The following is an 18,987-nucleotide window of genomic DNA, read 5'->3' as shown; positions in this document are numbered from 1 at the left end:
CCCATCTTAGTCGCTGTGATTTAATTTCTTGGACAATATCGGTGTCATTGTAGAGTGCTTTTAATTCGATGTTGGTTCTGATCCTATACTGGTTTGTGTTAATGCTGAGGTCCGAAAATTTTTGCTGAGTTTTTCTTCGTTTGATTTGGTCATAGTCCACGTTTCGCATCCATATATTAGCACAGGTCTGATGATGAATTTATAGATTTTGATCTTGGAACTTCTTGTAAGATTTTTTGATTTTATAAGCTTATCCAGTGCGAATAGACAGCGATTTGCTGATTGGATTATGTCTTTTATTTCTTCAGTAACATCGATGTCACCTATGATTACGGCCCCAGATACTAAAAACGTTGTTCTCTTTCGAAATTGAAGGTGTTGACCGTCACATTTTTTCCTATCCTGTCTCTTCGTGTCGTTCTATTATACACATATATTTCGTCTTCTCTTCATTAATCCTCAGCCCTACTTCGCTTGATGCTCCTTCCACCTTGTTGAAAATAGCTTTTGTGGATAGGATGGAGTCTCCAACGAGACCAATGCCATCTGCGTATGCTAGTAACAACTTGGGACCTTGAACCGATAGCAGTTCTGTTTTTATTTCGGCCGACCTCTTGGCTTTCTCTAATACAAGGATAAAAAGTAGTGGAGATAACGCATCACCCTGTTTGAGTCCACTGTTGATTACGGCCCATACTAAGGTATGGGCTGTATATACTTCTAGGCCTGGATCCCGCGTACCAAAAAAAAGTTGATTAATAGCTAGCTGAAAATTTGTTAATAGCTTAAAGGTGTCTAGTCGGACAAACTTTGATATATGGGAACACTGTAACAGGGGAAGTTTTAATTATGGAACAGGTTAAAAATTTGGAACGTCAAACTACGAAAACGCTCCATGTATTTTGTCGGACAGAACTTCCAATTGATTTGTTACCCTTTCATTAAACTCTCATGCAAAAATCAGACTGGTATTTATCACCAACTGGGCATTTTAATAAGTCCGACACGTAGAACATGTCAAATGACAGGAATTATGACAGATGATAAATAGCAGTCTGATTTTTGCATGAGAGTTTAATGAAAGGGTAAAAAATTAATTGGAAGTTCTGTCCGAAGAAATACATGGAACGTTTTCGTAATCTGACGTTCCAAATTTTTAACCTGTTCCACAATTAAAACTTCCCCTGTTCCAGTGTTCCCGTCCATCAAAGTTTGTTCGACTAGACACCCTAAGGGCCGGTTGTTCGAACGCTAATCAAAAATGGAATCAACTGATCATTATCAAATATTTAATTAATGTTGTTCTGAAGCTATTTCCTTGTGGCATTTTTATAATCAACTATTTATAATGGGAAATAAACCACAATTTTTCCCAAAAAGATTTTATTAACGTTTCGAAGCCCAAATCGGGTTTCGTTGTCAAAATACAAAATACTACTAAAATAAACAAAAATGTTGTTGCTAAGTAAAAAAATTCTTCTAATAATTTATTTAATCTGATTCATTTATATCGGCAATTCAGACGTATATTATACATTTTAAAGGAGAAGACTTTAAAATGATATCGTCAATATTTATGAGTTGCGTTCCTGGGACGACTTTACTAAAAGATAGTTCATTCGATTACATGAAATCAATCCCAACTCAAGAATATCCGTCACAAAAAAATATCATAGCATGTGATCTGTCTTTAAAAAGACAACCAAATGCAACGGTGACAGTAAAATTCTCGCGTTAGAGATTTTATAGTAAATCACGAGGGAAAACCAGGAAAAAACCTCGTGATACTATCCCGACATCGTAAGTATTTGGTCTTACATTTAATTTACTTTCAAAAAACTAATACCAAATTCTGATTTTAATATGTTTAAATTATAAATAATTTTGTAAATATTGCAACTCATAAATATTGACGATATTATTTTAAAGTCTTCTACTTTAAAATGTATAATATACGTCTGAATTGCCAATATAAATGAGTCAGATTAAATAAATTATTAGAAGAATTTTTTTACTTAGCAACAACATTTTTGTTTATTTTAGTAGTATTTTGTATTTAGACAGCGAAATCCGATTTGGGCTTCGAAACGTTAATAAAATCTTTTTTTGGTAAAATTGTGGCTTATTTCCCATTATAAATATTGTAATTACTGTCACCAACTGTCAATGTCAACTTTGTTTGGGTTGCTGAAAACATATTTGATTACAATTATGATATTTACTAATCAATTGTGCTAATAATTGTTATGTTAATTAATAATTCATTAATCAATCAATTATGTTAATTATCATAATGATAATTCACATAATTGATTACAATCAACTGATTGGCGTACGAATGAGGGGTGTTGTTATTTAATGGTTGTTAAGGGGACTTAATTATAATCAACTTCTTGATTAGCGTTCGAACAACCGGCCCTTAAGCTATTAACAAATTTTCAGCTTGCTATTAATCAACTTTTTTTGGTATGCGGGATCCAGACCTATTCTTTGTAGTTCGGCAGTTTGATTATCCCTGACAATTTGGGTTTCATGCCCTAAGTATTTATATGTATGGACCAATGATATTTCGTTGAAGTCGACTTTTGGATTTTCGCTTGGTAATAGGTTTTTCATGTGTCTTTCTAAAATTTATGTTTAAACCAACTTTCTTACAGGCGGCATCTAACTCAGTAAGCAAAGTTCTAATCTCTTTTAAGTTATCTGTTATAAGAACCATGTCGTCCTCCGAATAGTAGGTGGGAGAGCTTTTCGCCGTCAATATTTATTCCTTTGGCGTTCCACTCCAATTGTTTGAAAGCATGTTCCAGTACTGCAGTAAAGAGTTTGGAAGATAACGTGTCTTCCTGTCTAATTCCACTTTTGATTTTTTTAGATTGGGGGATTGTGGTAGCCTGATACTTTTGATTAAAGAGTTCAACCATTACAAGAATAATATCTTCATCAATGTGTTTTAATAATTTGATGGGCACATCATCTGGTCCAATAACTTTGACATATTTTATGCTTTTGATGGCATAGATGACTTATTCTCGTAATATTGGTGGTCCGGTATCCTCTGTGGTTTCCAATGACAGTTCTCTTTCATGATTAGTAGTTGTTGGATGTAATTGGTCCAGTGAACCATTTCTAGAACCTGTCATCTCCTTAATTTTTTTTTTTTGGTAAATTAAAGTTATCATACTTTTTATCCAGATCTTCTATTTCCCTGTATCTGTCAGAAAGCCAGCTCCCTTTTGCCTCTCAATGTTTTTTTCTGATGTATCCTGAATTTCTTTTTATTTATTCAGGTATTTTGCTTTATGTTTTCTTGGTTCTTCCACAAGTTTAAAAATTTCTACTGTTACCCAGCGTTTTCTTTTATCTCCAAGTGGTTTGAGGGTTTTTTTTTTAAATGACACAAAGGCTTGTTGAATGTGTCCCCATTTATGGTCAGTAAAAGTAATATCCGGTTTTCTCCGGGTCTGCATATTCTGGTTGGATTTTCTATCAATGCGACATGATGAATCACTGGTATATCGTATTTCCGGAACTCATATTGCATTACAAAAATAATTGTCATTTATTGCGGTAAAATAACATGAATAAAATAGGGATGCGGTTAAAAAAAATACGTAAAAACTATGTACGTACAATTTGTTAATGTTTAAAAATCAAAATCATATTTAAAAATGGTCAATATAAAAACAAATTTACGAAGTCATTTTTATCAAATACAACTTTGCTTAACATATAAATTTTAGTATCTAGACCAAGTTTTGTCTCCATCGGGTCGAAGGGATTCAAGCGCCACCCCCGGAAGCGCTGCCAGGCGGAGAAAACGGAAGCTGTTGCTATCGTCTCTTGTACATAACCAATCTCCCGCTCTTACGAAACGAAGATCATCGGTTAGCGATGCTGGGTTGTTGTCAGTCTCTGGGTCGTTTTTGGATTGTACGACGAGTCCCAATAAGGAGATAATCGATGGTACGGAACCGGTAATCGACACTCCACGTAAGGGATTAACACAGAGGCATCAAGTATTTTTGGAGTTGCTGCAAACAGAAACGAACTATGTAGACATCTTACATACGATAGTAACGGTAAGTTTAACTCTGATTTCAATTATTTTGTCAAGTAATAAATAACAAAACATATCACTGCTTTTGACATGTTTTGCTGTGAGTTCAGCTTCCTCTTAAAAAAAAAGTAACTTCCCGTTATAGACGAGCGATCTACCCCTAAAAATATGCTTTTTACCCATAAAAAGAAACGAAATTTACCGACTAAATTTTTCTTGCATTTTTAATACTCCATTTTTTTACTCGATTGTATATATTTTTCTAAGGTCAAAAGTATTTTTTTTTATTTTTCCAAGTGGGCGGGCAATTGTTAACAAATAACCAAAAACAATTTCATCGAATCACCGAAAAAACTTTTTCTCCCTTGGTAATTTTTCGAAAAATGATTACTTTTTGAGTTACCTATTTGCAATTTTTTTTGTCGAAAAAATGCCTTATTTTTGGGATTTTTTTCTAAAAGACTACTAAATGAATTGCAATTTTATAAAAAGCTCTCTTTATAATCTTTAAACCTTAAGGGGAAGTATGATTTGAAATCAACATTTCAAGTACATTTTTGTGATTTTTGTTAAACTATGGTAGAATTATTTTAGTTTTAAATTAAATAAACATAGTACAATTCAAAGAATATGCAAAAAAATTTGAAACCACAATATTGGCAAATAAGCCAACGGTGAATGTTTACAGACACCTAAAAAATGGATTAGTGGACATTAGATCTCATCATTGGATCATGAAAAACAAAAAATTCAAAAAGATGTTATTAGCTTATGTTCAATTACTTTTAATGGGAAATAGGCCATAATTTTACCAAAAAAATGATTTTATTAACGTTTCGAAGCCCAAATCGGGTTTCGTTGTCAAAATACAAAATACTACTAAAATAAACAAAAATGTTGTTACTAAGTAAAAAAAATAAGCATTTGGTTGTCTTTTTAAAGACAGATCACATGCTATGATTTTTTTTGTGACGGATATTCTTGAGTTGGTGTAACAAGAAAGAAGAAGATTTTCTGTTGGAGTGAATGCACAGAGAGTGATAAACTCCAAACAGACGTAGGAAAAAGAAGACCTACTTAATGTAGCCAAAGGAACAAAAATGGATGGCTTCTACGTTGAAGAAGCCGAAGTAACTAGAATACTACTTTGCAGTAGTACTAGTATGGAACTATGCAAATGAAAACAGTATACTTGATAGAGAAAGGGGATGAAAAAATTATGAATAGATAAATGTAACTTGAATGGCTAGCTAAATATGCAAGAGAATGGCCACTTGACACTCAAGGAAGGATTCTGCCAATTTGCACGCCTATTTTTGACCAGACAATAAATTAAAGGAAATGATAATGATGGCTAGAAAAGAAGATATTAAGATAATGTTCAGAAGATAGATAGAGTAAATATAATAATATAATGAAAATAGAATAAATTTTTGGGCGCCAGAAGAAGGCTAACTAGGTTAACACTCTTCCAGGTATCCTACGCTGCTATAGAGTATATTAAATTTGTAGTACAAGTATATTAAATGTATAAATTTAAAGAATTAAAAAAAATTCACAATAAATGTATATATTTATTAAATATAACTACTAGATATTCACAATCTCTGAGTTAAAACAAGTGACTAGTATGTGACTCTAAAATGACAAGAAATGGTAGATACTAGTGAAAGTCATTTACAGATTTATACAATTAAATAATGTAACCATAATGTGAATGAGGTTAGAAAATTTTACAAATGAGTACCTCTAATATAGGAAGTACAAACTACACCTAGATTAGTATGAACCCTTCACCAAATAACACTTGTACGATTGTAATACGTACACCCTAATTGAATACTACCTGATATTAGAACAATGAAAATACCTAATGTATATAATATATATTATACAACTCTCAATGAGTTGACGGGTAACAAGTCCCTAAATGAACCAACTTAGTACTGGATACAAAGATCCTTTTCTGACTAGTGGTTCTAAATACTAACAGCAAGTAAAACTAGTACCTTCCTGAGGGGATGGGTACTAGGGATTTATTCGAATTTAATATAAAAAGTTTAATAGCGAAAGTTAAATAATATTTACCAAAAAATCTAATAAAAATTGAAAATTATGAAGCAAGTTAAATGATTTTAAATTTAGGTGAATAATTGAACTAATATTATTTTTAAATTAAATGAGGAAACAAGTCTAAAATTAATACAAACCAAGTGAAAAGAACATGTAGGTGGAGAATATTCGAGCTCGAAACTTCTACCAGGAATTATATAAATTTGGGGAACACTACTAACTGTAAGGTATGGCTGTTATATCTAAAATGTACTTAAATTTGTGGAGAAAGAAAAACATATATGTGTAATTAAATTATGAAAGTATGAAATGTCCTGAATATTACTAGAAAAAAAAATATGTCTTTAACTGGTATGAACAAATGTCCCCCAAAACAAACCCCTTTTCACATGTTCCAACAACGATCCTTGGTGTCTGGTACCAAATCCGTGGAACGAAGTTATCACCGAAGTGGTGCAACTGCCCAATAGCTAATGAAACTACCCTCGGAGGGTGCAGGATGATGAATCAATACAAAAACAAATGGGAGACGGTATCCTTTGGCTTGTTCCCTGATTGATCGAACGTTGGAAGTGTCTGCTCTCGGTGTTAGAGAGGGTTTACCATCAGTAATGAGATTTCTCCAGAATGGCTAAAAACAAAAATATTCCCAGTTTATTTCTAATAAAACAGGTTTGAAAGAGCAGTAAGAAGACAAGTTAACGAGGAGGTTTTTAAAAGACTCCAAAAAACCGACCTTTCATTGACCCAAAAAACCTATCTAGCTTGACATTTTAACCATGGGTTGTGATAAGACTTTTAACAAATATGGCCTTGATTCGAATAGACAAGGAGAATTACAATTTACATGTAGAATGTCTTTTTTTTTTTATCTTAACAAATAATATATTTGGTTTTTTTTTCAAAGGAAGTTGTACATGTTTTGTATAAAGAAATAGGTACTGTAAAAATATATGAACATACTAGATATGGGAAAAGAATTATGAAGTCTATGAAGTAAAATTTAATAGGTTTCAGGAAGAACTTTTCAAAACAAAGAAATTTTTTTTTTGTCAGAAAAAGTTTCAGAACTGAAAAATTTTGATGAACATAACCACATATTAAGAATATTATTAAAGATCTTTTCTGGATACATTATAGAAACTGCAATATTCTACATAAAACCAATCGATGACTTGATTTAAATTAAATCTATAATGAGAACTATAATTGCCAACATTATGATACCATCTTAAAAACTATTATAAAAAACATACCGGCGTGAGATCCGTTTTCTTACAGTTCCATTATTCCGTCACTTTAATTCACCCAAAAAAAAACAAATATAACTTGCAATAGCAATAATTGAACTATGCAACAGGAAATAACTTATTTAATTTACAAAGAAATTCACGCCGCCATCTGCACTCACATGACACTCCCAAGTCAATGGCCTCCCTTCACCGTTCCGACCTCGTGACAGCTGGCGACAGGCGTCAGTACCAACCTCACGAAATATCAATGTGGCCACGATACACCCAGTATGACGTCGCTAAGGGAATTTTGTGCGAACGGGTTTTTAATATTATAAAAAAAATAATTTTAACAATAATCCAATAAGGTGTTCCCATTAATAATTAATTAGATAAGTGACGGAACGTCACATTCTCCTCCTACTGGGAGAAAAAAAAAATTTAATCAAATTTTTTTTTTTTTATATCTCTAAATATTAAACTAAAGTAGTAGTAGTGTATTATTTCTCGTCGATTCGCAAGATTACAAATAACTACAAACCATGCCTCAGGAGAAAGCAGGATGGTCACTGCAGCAGATATCATGAACCGCAACAGATGACTCGAAGTGATATTAAGATATCCTCGGCATTTTGTCTAAAAGCCAAAGATAAACTAAATAATTTACTAAAGTTCATAATGACAAATAAATGTCGAATGGGCCCTAAATCCAAAATTGAACTATCCAGGGACATCAGCTTTATAAAGTGTATATCCAAGGACGAACAACCAGGCAAAGGTGTGAGCCTATTCGTACAATAACGCAAGTAAATATACTAAAGTAAGACCAAAGAAATCAATAACTAAAATAAGTGAAGAATCGAACACTTAATCCAAAACTGAACTAACAATGGACACCAGATTCGTACTAGCATATCCAGAGAAGGACAATCAGGAAGATTTATGGAACGATTCTCACCAATATCAAATAATACAAATAATAAACATACCAAAGGTATCCAAACTCATTAACCAAAATAAATGTGGAACAGGACACTCAAAGACATCCAAAGTCGGACTATCAGTGGACACCAGATTCATAAAAGCATATCCAAAGAAGAACGACCAGGAAGATTTATTGACCAATTCACACCAATACTAAATCATAGAAATAAATTAGGTCTACGTACACCCACATCCGGTAACACGAACCTATCCAACCGAATAAACAAAATAAGTGAAGAATCGGACACTTAATCCAAAATCGGACTATCAATGGACACCAGATTTATAAGAGCATATCCAAAGAAGAACGATCAGAAAGATTTTTGGACCAATTCTCACTAATACTAAATGAACTAAAATTGGTTCATGCTGGTATTCACACTAATTATAGCATCTTGCTACAACAGGGGTATTAGAATAACCAAACATAGGTAAAGAACCAATTGTAATAATAAAATCTAAATAGAGAACTTACAAGTTCTATGACACCATGATACATGATAGAAAGAAAAAAAAATATGTTGAGAACGTGCAACCAATTTTAAATAAAACTGTAGATTCATGGGTTCTCGCATACATAGAATTATCCAGGAAATATTCCTGAATCTAAACAACAACTGATGCCTAAGGAAAGAAGTGGGAAAATACTAAAAAAAAATTAATCATTTGTCTAAACACCCCAAACACCAAATTAACGAACTACTATGTATAGGGATAGTCAACAACAAAACATACTATGAAGTACGAGACATAATATAAACTAAATACTTCCCTATCAAATGGTAAACATGTAACTGGAATAATTAGACTAATTACACAAGGATGTGATGACGAATAGACGTCTGCGTACTCTGCCATGAAGACATAGGTTACGAAATCGGATAGCAGTGATCAGTTGCTGAATTTCGAACCCACGTATTCACTATCTAGAATTAACAGAGTATTGGCAGACTAGTTCAGAAGAAGAAATCCATACACACATCAAAATTCCAAACTAATTCCAGAATCATATTGTCTAGGGCATAAAGATATAAATTATTACAAAGTATTCAAGAGATCCGTGACAAATATCAATACAGTAACCAATATCAAATTAAGACCCACAACATCTTTCCTATATGGCAAATCCAATAAGAAGATAATAAAGGATATATTTAAAAGATAGTATGTAATCAAATATCAAAAATAAAACACACAACCTGAGATAAGTAGTGTATAATATCGTTAGTTCCATAGTTCCATAATAAATATCAATATTAAACCAACTTACTTGTATGAGCCTACATATTCAAATATAAATCTATAATAATCAACACCCTTCTATAATAAGGTGTGAGGTGTACACACTAAAAATACAAGTGAAGTTCTTATTAAATAGATAATCCTACCGACAGGATTAGTTGCTAAATGTTGACTCATGGTAATTAAAGGGCACCATTAATAATACAAAAAAAAAATGATAAGCTCATACATAAGAGTATTACATAAATTATTAACCTAATGATTCCTAAATTGGAAGTCAGCTAACAACAATGCCAAAAGATAAAATTGCTATGTACCTGCCCTATATGGTGAATACAACATTAGACTATAATATCAAATAATAATAAGGATTGAGCTAAAGACAAATAGAGGAAGAGGTTAGCTCTAACAACCCTATAAAGTTAATCTTCTTCCGAAGATGACGAATCAACCTCATCCCTGGTGTTATCAGGCAGTAAATCCTTTATGTGAAATTGTCCAATTCGTTTGTTAGTCGAATTGTCCTTCAATTCATACACTAAAGGGGATATTACCTTCACAACCGTACAGGGAATATATTTCTGGCAAAATTTTGCCGAAATAGCATCACCCTTATTAGACTTTACAAAGTTTCGCTTCAACACTCTATCTCCAACGAAGAATCGCAGATCTCTTTTCCTCAAATTATACTGCTGCTGGTTCCTTAAATAGGAAGTTTTTAACTTCTTCCTAATGTCAGAAAAAATTTGAGGTAGAGTCTGGAGATCATCTAAGCGATGAAGGTTATCGGATATCTGAGGGAGATTTGTGGAAGTGTCTGAAATTGCACCAAAATAGTCACCAGATAAAGCAACATTTCTACCAAAATTGAGATATGCCGGAGAACATTGGGTCACCTCATGGACAGATGTCCTTATGGCTTGAGCTATGGAATGGATATATTGATCCCAAGCTCTGTGATCTGGGAATGTATAGGACCTAAGGGCTGTGACGATACTGCGATTCACTCTCTCAGTATGATTGGCTTGAGGATGGTAGGCAGCATTATAAAAGGTCTTCTGAACCTTATATTTAGCTAAAAGATCTTTAAAGGCCTTTGATACAAACTGAGGACCGTTGTCACATGACACAATTTGGGGAACACCATACACCAAAAAGACTTGTTCCTCCAAATATTTCAAAATTGCTGGAGTTGTGGCCTGACGAAGAGGACAAACTAAAGGAAATTTGGTGAAATAATCCACAACTACCAAGCAATAGGTATTACCCTTGTAGCTCCGAGGATACGGTCCAATGAGATCCATTGAGATCATCTGCCAAGGAAAATTAATGTTCCTGAAGGACCCCATAAGTCCAGCTTGTGGTAAATTACTTGGTTTACAAGTAGCACAAACCATGCATTTAGAAATGTACTTTTTAATAGACTTCCGCATGCCAGGCCAATAATATAATTCAGCAATACGGTGATAAGTCTTATAAAACCCAAAATGACCAGCTGTAACTTCATCATGAAACATATGCAGAATATTTTCCCTATTTGGTGTAGGTACAACTATTTTCCACTCCGACATATTGGATAAGGACTCTATAGGACTTAAGATGTGTTTGTACAGTATATTGTTCTCTACCTTAAAATCAGGATAATTTTGTGGGTCTTGAGTGACCCAATCAATCATATTGTGATACCACTCATCAGGAGTTAATGTGGACAAATCTAAAACATTAAGATCATGGACACGGGAAAGAGCATCAGCAACCACTACACCGTTGGCCTTTCGATGAACAATTTTATATGAATAGGCAGCCAGTTTGCATATCCATCGGGAAAGTCTCTGAGATGGGTTTTTCATACTATGAAGCCATACCAAGGAACTATGGTCCGTAATTATAGTGAAATTACGACCCTCTAAATAATAACGGAATGCTTCTAACCCATGTATGATAGCTAAGAGTTCTTTCTCCGTGGTGGAATAGTTTTTCTGGGCCTTATTTAATTTCTTACTCGTGTAGGCTATGGGATGTTCAGAGCCATCTTTCAACTGAAACAACACGCCACCAGAAGCAGTATTAGAGCAATCAGTCATCAAATAAAAATGCTCGTTAAAATTAGGTGACATCATAACCGGTGCGCTAGTTAAAGCCTCTTTAACGTGCCTAAAAACTTCATCGGCCTCAGGAGTCCAAGTAATGGTCTGCCCTTTTTTCCTGTTCTTCAGAAGATCAGTAAGGGGTGACAACAAGGTAGAGTACGAAGGTACAAACCGGCGATAATATCCACACATTCCCAATATCCTACGGACTTGGGTGGTGGTCTTAGGTATAGGGAAATTCTTAATAGCAACTATTTTCTCAGGATCAGTCCTTAGACCCTGATTATCAACAACATAACCCAAAAACTTAAGACTAGGGCGACAAAACTGACACTTATCCAAATTAATCGTTAAATTAGCTTCCTTAAGACGTAAAAACAACTTATCTAAAATTTCCATATGAAGGGCAAAATCAGGGGTGACAACCAAAATATCGTCCAAATAATAGAAAACATAGGGCTCTAACTGTGGACCAATGACTAAATCCATCAGACGACACATTGTCTGGGGAGCAGAAACAAGACCGAAAGGCATGGTGACAAACTGGAACAGTCCTTTACCACTGACAGCAAAAGCAGTATACTTCTTGCTCTCTTCACTCAGTGGGATCTGTAAGAAGGCCTTAGACAAATCAATCGAAGAGATATATTTGGCATTCTGAAGTTTGCTCAAAATCACGTCGATTCGGGGAATTGGATAAGCATCCCTGTTAGTGGTGATACTGTTTAGTTTTCGACCATCAAAGCAGATCCTGAAGGATCCATCCTTCTTCTTTGTTAACCAGAGTGGGGAACAATAGGACGACGTTGAATGTTCTATGATATTTAAAGCAAGCATCGAATCTACTTCTTTTTCTAAATCTGCCTGCCAGGCTTGAGGTATGGGATACTGATATAATCTGAAGGGAGTAGGATTTCCCACCTCAATAGTGTGAGATATTAATGAAGTACGACCTAGTTTGTCATTTGAAGAAATAGTAGTAAACTGAGAGATCATATTCTCCAATTGCCTTTGTTCAGCACTAGATAAACTGGAAAAATCATGAATAGCACTAAGAGTAGACAGATTGAATTCAGATATGGAAAAAGAAAAATCAGAACAACTTAAGGTGCTATTAAATGCATTGAAGAAGTCCATACCTAAAATTATAGAATTCTGTACAGAAGGAATAACATAAAATGTAATTTGCCTACATAAGTTTGCCACTGTGATTTCAATTTGGAGTTTGCCTGTAATAGACTGAACTGTACCATCTGCTGTAGATACTTGCAAGGATGAAATGGGCATAATGGGAATATTAGCAATTTTCAATAAATTTAATGAATGTGCCCCTATCAAAGAAATATTAGAGCCACTATCTAATAAAGCTAAACACGGTTGTCCTAAAATTTGTATAGGTAGATACGGCCTATTATCATTTTGTTTCCTAACCAATAGAGAATTAATATCTAAGTCTAAAGTATTTGGTTGGCTACAACCGTTATATGGAACTACTTCACTATCAAAATTATTATTATGCTTAACACTACTAATTAAAGAAGAATTTGTGGATTTGTAATCATGTGAACCCTGCGAATTCAACGTATCCTGACAAAAAGTTAATTTCTGGACTGATTTTGATTTGTGGTGTGTGCTTGTTTCTTGAACGGTACTCTCTTCCCTTTCCGACTGGAAGATGGGTTTGAGTTGCTGGGTGTGCTTGGGCCGACGGTCTCGTTGTCTGATGGAGTTTGATTCCCTGATTGGGAGGTGGACGGAGAAACGCTCAGGGGACGGAACTCCGACATTTCGTTTCCCGAACACTTAGAACAGTTCCTTTTAAGGGTGTTCTCTAGGCCACAACCATGGCAGAAAATACGGGTTTGAGGAATCCTACAATTGTAAAACGGGTGGCCAACCTGACCACAATTCCAGCAGACAACAGAACTAACAACAGAAACATTATGTTCATGACCCTTATTTTGCCAAGAACGTTGCCTAAAGGAAGTTGGCTGAGAAGAAGAATTAGAAGAGGATCTAGATGTGGATGGAGGTTGAGAAAACCAGGATAACGTTTCCTCCAAACGTTTGCACTTTACAGTGAGGTCATCAATGTTCTGAATGTCCATCAGAGCTAATTGTTGATGGTAAAAGGGTAATAGACACTTAAGGATAATTTTAATTTTAGATAAATCTGACAAAGGAGTGTCTAGACGACTACACATACCTAATATAGTATTAATAAACATAGTAACAGATTCCCCAGGTTTCTGCTTATGATTTTTAATTTGATCTAGTAAATCGTCCTGGAATGAGTAAGGAAGAAAATCTGACTTCAACCTTTTAATCAGATCCAACCAACAAGAAAAACTACCCCTATTATTCATAAACCATGTAAAAGCTGGACCGGTGAACAGTTCAGCAGAAGCAGCAAACAAATCCTCTTCAGAGACACCTCTAGACACACGAAGACATTCAACCCTTTCTAAAAACGACATTACATCAGTGTGCTGTTTTTCACCAGAAAATGAAATACCCCATTTGTGTACTTGCACAGGTTTGGGGTAGGTGAAGCTAGATACGTTGACGGGAGCATTAGGAGTAGAGGTAGCTACGGGGTTAACTCTAGAATCAAGTTCACCCTCTAGGGTTAATATTCTAAGAGAAACAGACTTCTTAAAAGGTTCCTGTTCTTCAGTAGCACAGTGTAACAAGTGTACACGGCCAGAAATATGGGCTAAACGAGATGTTAATCGCGCGTATTCTGCATCATTTACAGTTCCCCGAAACTTCTCGATTTTTTTAGACAAGCTGTCTAATGTTTCAAAGATTCCTTTCTGTTGTTCCTCAAAAGGAATATGTGCAGCTGAAATTTGGAGAAAACTCCTATTGCCTGCTTCTTGTTTTAAAGCACCCCGCAGAAGATTGCGTTTTCTATCGACTGTTGCCGACTCCTCTGGTACTACGTCCCTAATATTCAACTCATAGTCCAATTCGTCCACCAGAAGATGTTCCACTTTAAAAGCACACATGATGATAACAAAATTATTGACAAACAGTCCAAAGATCAGAAGTATGAAATATAACTAAGTTTGCACGCAGAATATATAAGTACTGAGAAAAGATTAGCAACACACCAACAAAATCAAAACGGCCAGCAAATATATATTATCAGGTATATAAGCGAATAAATAAATAAGATCAAGTAAATAAATAAATGATCCAGTAAATAAAGTATACTTAAGAAAATCTAGTACCTAAATACTGGAAATAAATTTTTAGTTATATGTAACTTACTACCACTCTAGAAAAAAAATATATATGATCAACGCTTAAGTGTACCTCCAAATATACCACTATTGGATGGAGGAATAAAATATATGTTGTATGTAATATAAGTAATAGCAATATTAAATATAAGTTCCCAATAAAATACAAAATCTAATCTAGAATGTGAGTTGCACAATCATAAACTATAATGAGGTCTCAAAATATGGAAAAAAAATAAATAAATACAGCGTATAAGAATACCTGATAAATATCAGAAAATATTAACGATAAAATAAATAAGTAATAAAATGAGTATAGATATACCAACGGAAATAACAAAGAAACTTCAGATAAAAGAAAAGAAATGACCTAAATGAATACTGTCTTAGACCAAAAATAAGGCACCACGTTGGGTAGCCAGTGTAACAAGAAAGAAGAAGATTTTCTGTTGGAGTGAATGCACAGAGAGTGATAAACTCCAAACAGACGTAGGAAAAAGAAGACCTACTTAATGTAGCCAAAGGAACAAAAATGGATGGCTTCTACGTTGAAGAAGCCGAAGTAACTAGAATACTACTTTGCAGTAGTACTAGTATGGAACTATGCAAATGAAAACAGTATACTTGATAGAGAAAGGGGATGAAAAAATTATGAATAGATAAATGTAACTTGAATGGCTAGCTAAATATGCAAGAGAATGGCCACTTGACACTCAAGGAAGGATTCTGCCAATTTGCACGCCTATTTTTGACCAGACAATAAATTAAAGGAAATGATAATGATGGCTAGAAAAGAAGATATTAAGATAATGTTCAGAAGATAGATAGAGTAAATATAATAATATAATGAAAATAGAATAAATTTTTGGGCGCCAGAAGAAGGCTAACTAGGTTAACACTCTTCCAGGTATTCTACGCTGCTATAGAGTATATTAAATTTGTAGTACAAGTATATTAAATGTATAAATTTAAAGAATTAAAAAAAATTCACAATAAATGTATATATTTATTAAATATAACTACTAGATATTCACAATCTCTGAGTTAAAACAAGTGACTAGTATGTGACTCTAAAATGACAAGAAATGGTAGATACTAGTGAAAGTCATTTACAGATTTATACAATTAAATAATGTAACCATAATGTGAATGAGGTTAGAAAATTTTACAAATGAGTACCTCTAATATAGGAAGTACAAACTACACCTAGATTAGTATGAACCCTTCACCAAATAACACTTGTACGATTGTAATACGTACACCCTAATTGAATACTACCTGATATTAGAACAATGAAAATACCTAATGTATATAATATATATTATACAACTCTCAATGAGTTGACGGGTAACAAGTCCCTAAATGAACCAACTTAGTACTGGATACAAAGATCCTTTTCTGACTAGTGGTTCTAAATACTAACAGCAAGTAAAACTAGTACCTTCCTGAGGGGATGGGTACTAGGGATTTATTCGAATTTAATATAAAAAGTTTAATAGCGAAAGTTAAATAATATTTACCAAAAAATCTAATAAAAATTGAAAATTATGAAGCAAGTTAAATGATTTTAAATTTAGGTGAATAATTGAACTAATATTATTTTTAAATTAAATGAGGAAACAAGTCTAAAATTAATACAAACCAAGTGAAAAGAACATGTAGGTGGAGAATATTCGAGCTCGAAACTTCTACCAGGAATTATATAAATTTGGGGAACACTACTAACTGTAAGGTATGGCTGTTATATCTAAAATGTACTTAAATTTGTGGAGAAAGAAAAACATATATGTGTAATTAAATTATGAAAGTATGAAATGTCCTGAATATTACTAGAAAAAAAAATATGTCTTTAACTGGTATGAACAAATGTCCCCCAAAACAAACCCCTTTTCACATGTTCCAACAACGATCCTTGGTGTCTGGTACCAAATCCGTGGAACGAAGTTATCACCGAAGTGGTGCAACTGCCCAATAGCTAATGAAACTACCCTCGGAGGGTGCAGGATGATGAATCAATACAAAAACAAATGGGAGACGGTATCCTTTGGCTTGTTCCCTGATTGATCGAACGTTGGAAGTGTCTGCTCTCGGTGTTAGAGAGGGTTTACCATCAGTAATGAGATTTCTCCAGAATGGCTAAAAACAAAAATATTCCCAGTTTATTTCTAATAAAACAGGTTTGAAAGAGCAGTAAGAAGACAAGTTAACGAGGAGGTTTTTAAAAGACTCCAAAAAACCGACCTTTCATTGACCCAAAAAACCTATCTAGCTTGACATTTTAACCATGGGTTGTGATAAGACTTTTAACAAATATGGCCTTGATTCGAATAGACAAGGAGAATTACAATTTACATGTAGAATGTCTTTTTTTTTTATCTTAACAAATAATATATTTGGTTTTTTTTTCAAAGGAAGTTGTACATGTTTTGTATAAAGAAATAGGTACTGTAAAAATATATGAACATACTAGATATGGGAAAAGAATTATGAAGTCTATGAAGTAAAATTTAATAGGTTTCAGGAAGAACTTTTCAAAACAAAGAAATTTTTTTTTTGTCAGAAAAAGTTTCAGAACTGGAAAATTTTGATGAACATAACCACATATTAAGAATATTATTAAAGATCTTTTCTGGATACATTATAGAAACTGCAATATTCTACATAAAACCAATCGATGACTTGATTTAAATTAAATCTATAATGAGAACTATAATTGCCAACATTATGATACCATCTTAAAAACTATTATAAAAAACATACCGGCGTGAGATCCGTTTTCTTACAGTTCCATTATTCCGTCACTTTAATTCACCCAAAAAAAAACAAATATAACTTGCAATAGCAATAATTGAACTATGCAACAGGAAATAACTTATTTAATTTACAAAGAAATTCACGCCGCCATCTGCACTCACATGACACTCCCAAGTCAATGGCCTCCCTTCACCGTTCCGACCTCGTGACAGCTGGCGACAGGCGTCAGTACCAACCTCACGAAATATCAATGTGGCCACGATACACCCAGTATGACGTCGCTAAGGGAATTTTGTGCGAACGGGTTTTTAATATTATAAAAAAAATAATTTTAACAATAATCCAATAAGGTGTTCCCATTAATAATTAATTAGATAAGTGACGGAACGTCAGAACTAGTACTACTGCAAAGTAGTATTCTAGTTACTTCGGCTTCTTCAACGTAGAAACCATCCATTTTTGTTCCTTTGGCTACATTAAGTAGGTCTTCTTTTTCCTACGTCTGTTTGGAGTTTATCACTCTCTGTGCATTCACTCCAACAGAAAATCTTCTTCTTTCTTGTTACATTGATTGATTTTATGTAATCGAATGAACTATCTTTTAGTAAAGTCGTCTCAGGAACGCAACCCATAAATATTAGCGATATCATTTTAAAGTTTTCTACTTTAAAATGTATAATATACGTCTGAATTGCCAATATAAATGAGTCAGATTAAATAAATTATTAGAAGAATTTTTTTTACTGAGCAACAACATTTTTGTTTATTTTAGTAGTATTTTGTATTTTGACAACGAACCCCGATTTGGGCTTCGAAACGTTAATAAAATCATTTTTTTTGGTAAAATTGGGGCTTATTTCCCATTAAAAGTAATTGATTATAAAAAATGCCACAAGAAAATAGCTTCAGAACATAATTAGCTTATGAGTTTCTTTGAGTTTTTTTTATTTTAATGATTTTTGAGTCTTATGAGTTTTTTTTATTTTAACGATTTTTGAGTTTTTCAAAATAACGATTTTTTTGTAATAAAAAGGATGAAAATCAACATAGTTATTATTGTTAAACAAAAAATAAGCATAAAATAATAAATATTTCGACAGCGTTACCTCACGAAATATTTTTATGTAGAATTTAGTGATTATTCAAAAAAAGCACTATTTAAGGCATTTTTTTCAACAAAAAATTACAAATAAATCGAAAAGGAAGAATTTTCCTTTTTAACAGATGTAATTGTCAGAGAATAAAAATACAATAGTTAAAAAAGTCAATAATAGATATTTGGTTAGGAACCATTACAAATTGTT

The 18,987-nt window shown here is 33.4% G+C and overlaps 2 protein-coding genes across 4 annotated transcripts in view; one reads left to right on the top strand and one right to left on the bottom strand.

Moving 5' to 3' along the window:
* LOC126880490 (protein ECT2) overlaps positions 1 to 18,987 on the top strand; it is a 125,074-nt gene that overhangs the window by 29,279 nt on the left and 76,808 nt on the right. For all 3 annotated transcript variants that reach the window (XM_050644367.1, XM_050644369.1, XM_050644368.1), the window contains one exon: positions 3,744 to 4,082. In XM_050644367.1, the coding sequence (XP_050500324.1) occupies positions 3,744 to 4,082 (339 nt within the window). The remainder of the gene's footprint in view (positions 1 to 3,743; positions 4,083 to 18,987) is intronic.
* On the bottom strand, positions 11,759 to 18,069 carry LOC126880491 (uncharacterized). Its single transcript, XM_050644370.1, has 2 exons — positions 17,690 to 18,069; positions 11,759 to 17,065 (listed from the first exon to the last, which is right to left on the bottom strand). Exon 2 carries the CDS (start codon positions 14,690 to 14,692, stop codon positions 13,280 to 13,282), a length of 1,413 nt encoding a protein of 470 aa, XP_050500327.1. The 5' UTR covers positions 14,693 to 17,065; positions 17,690 to 18,069; the 3' UTR covers positions 11,759 to 13,279.

The sequence above is a fragment of the Diabrotica virgifera genome, chromosome 2, assembly GCF_917563875.1.
Source record: "Diabrotica virgifera virgifera chromosome 2, PGI_DIABVI_V3a".
Taxonomy (NCBI): Eukaryota; Metazoa; Arthropoda; class Insecta; order Coleoptera; family Chrysomelidae; genus Diabrotica; species Diabrotica virgifera.
The sequence above is the reverse complement of the archived record's forward strand: the minus strand, read 5'-3'. Positions and strand labels throughout refer to the sequence as shown.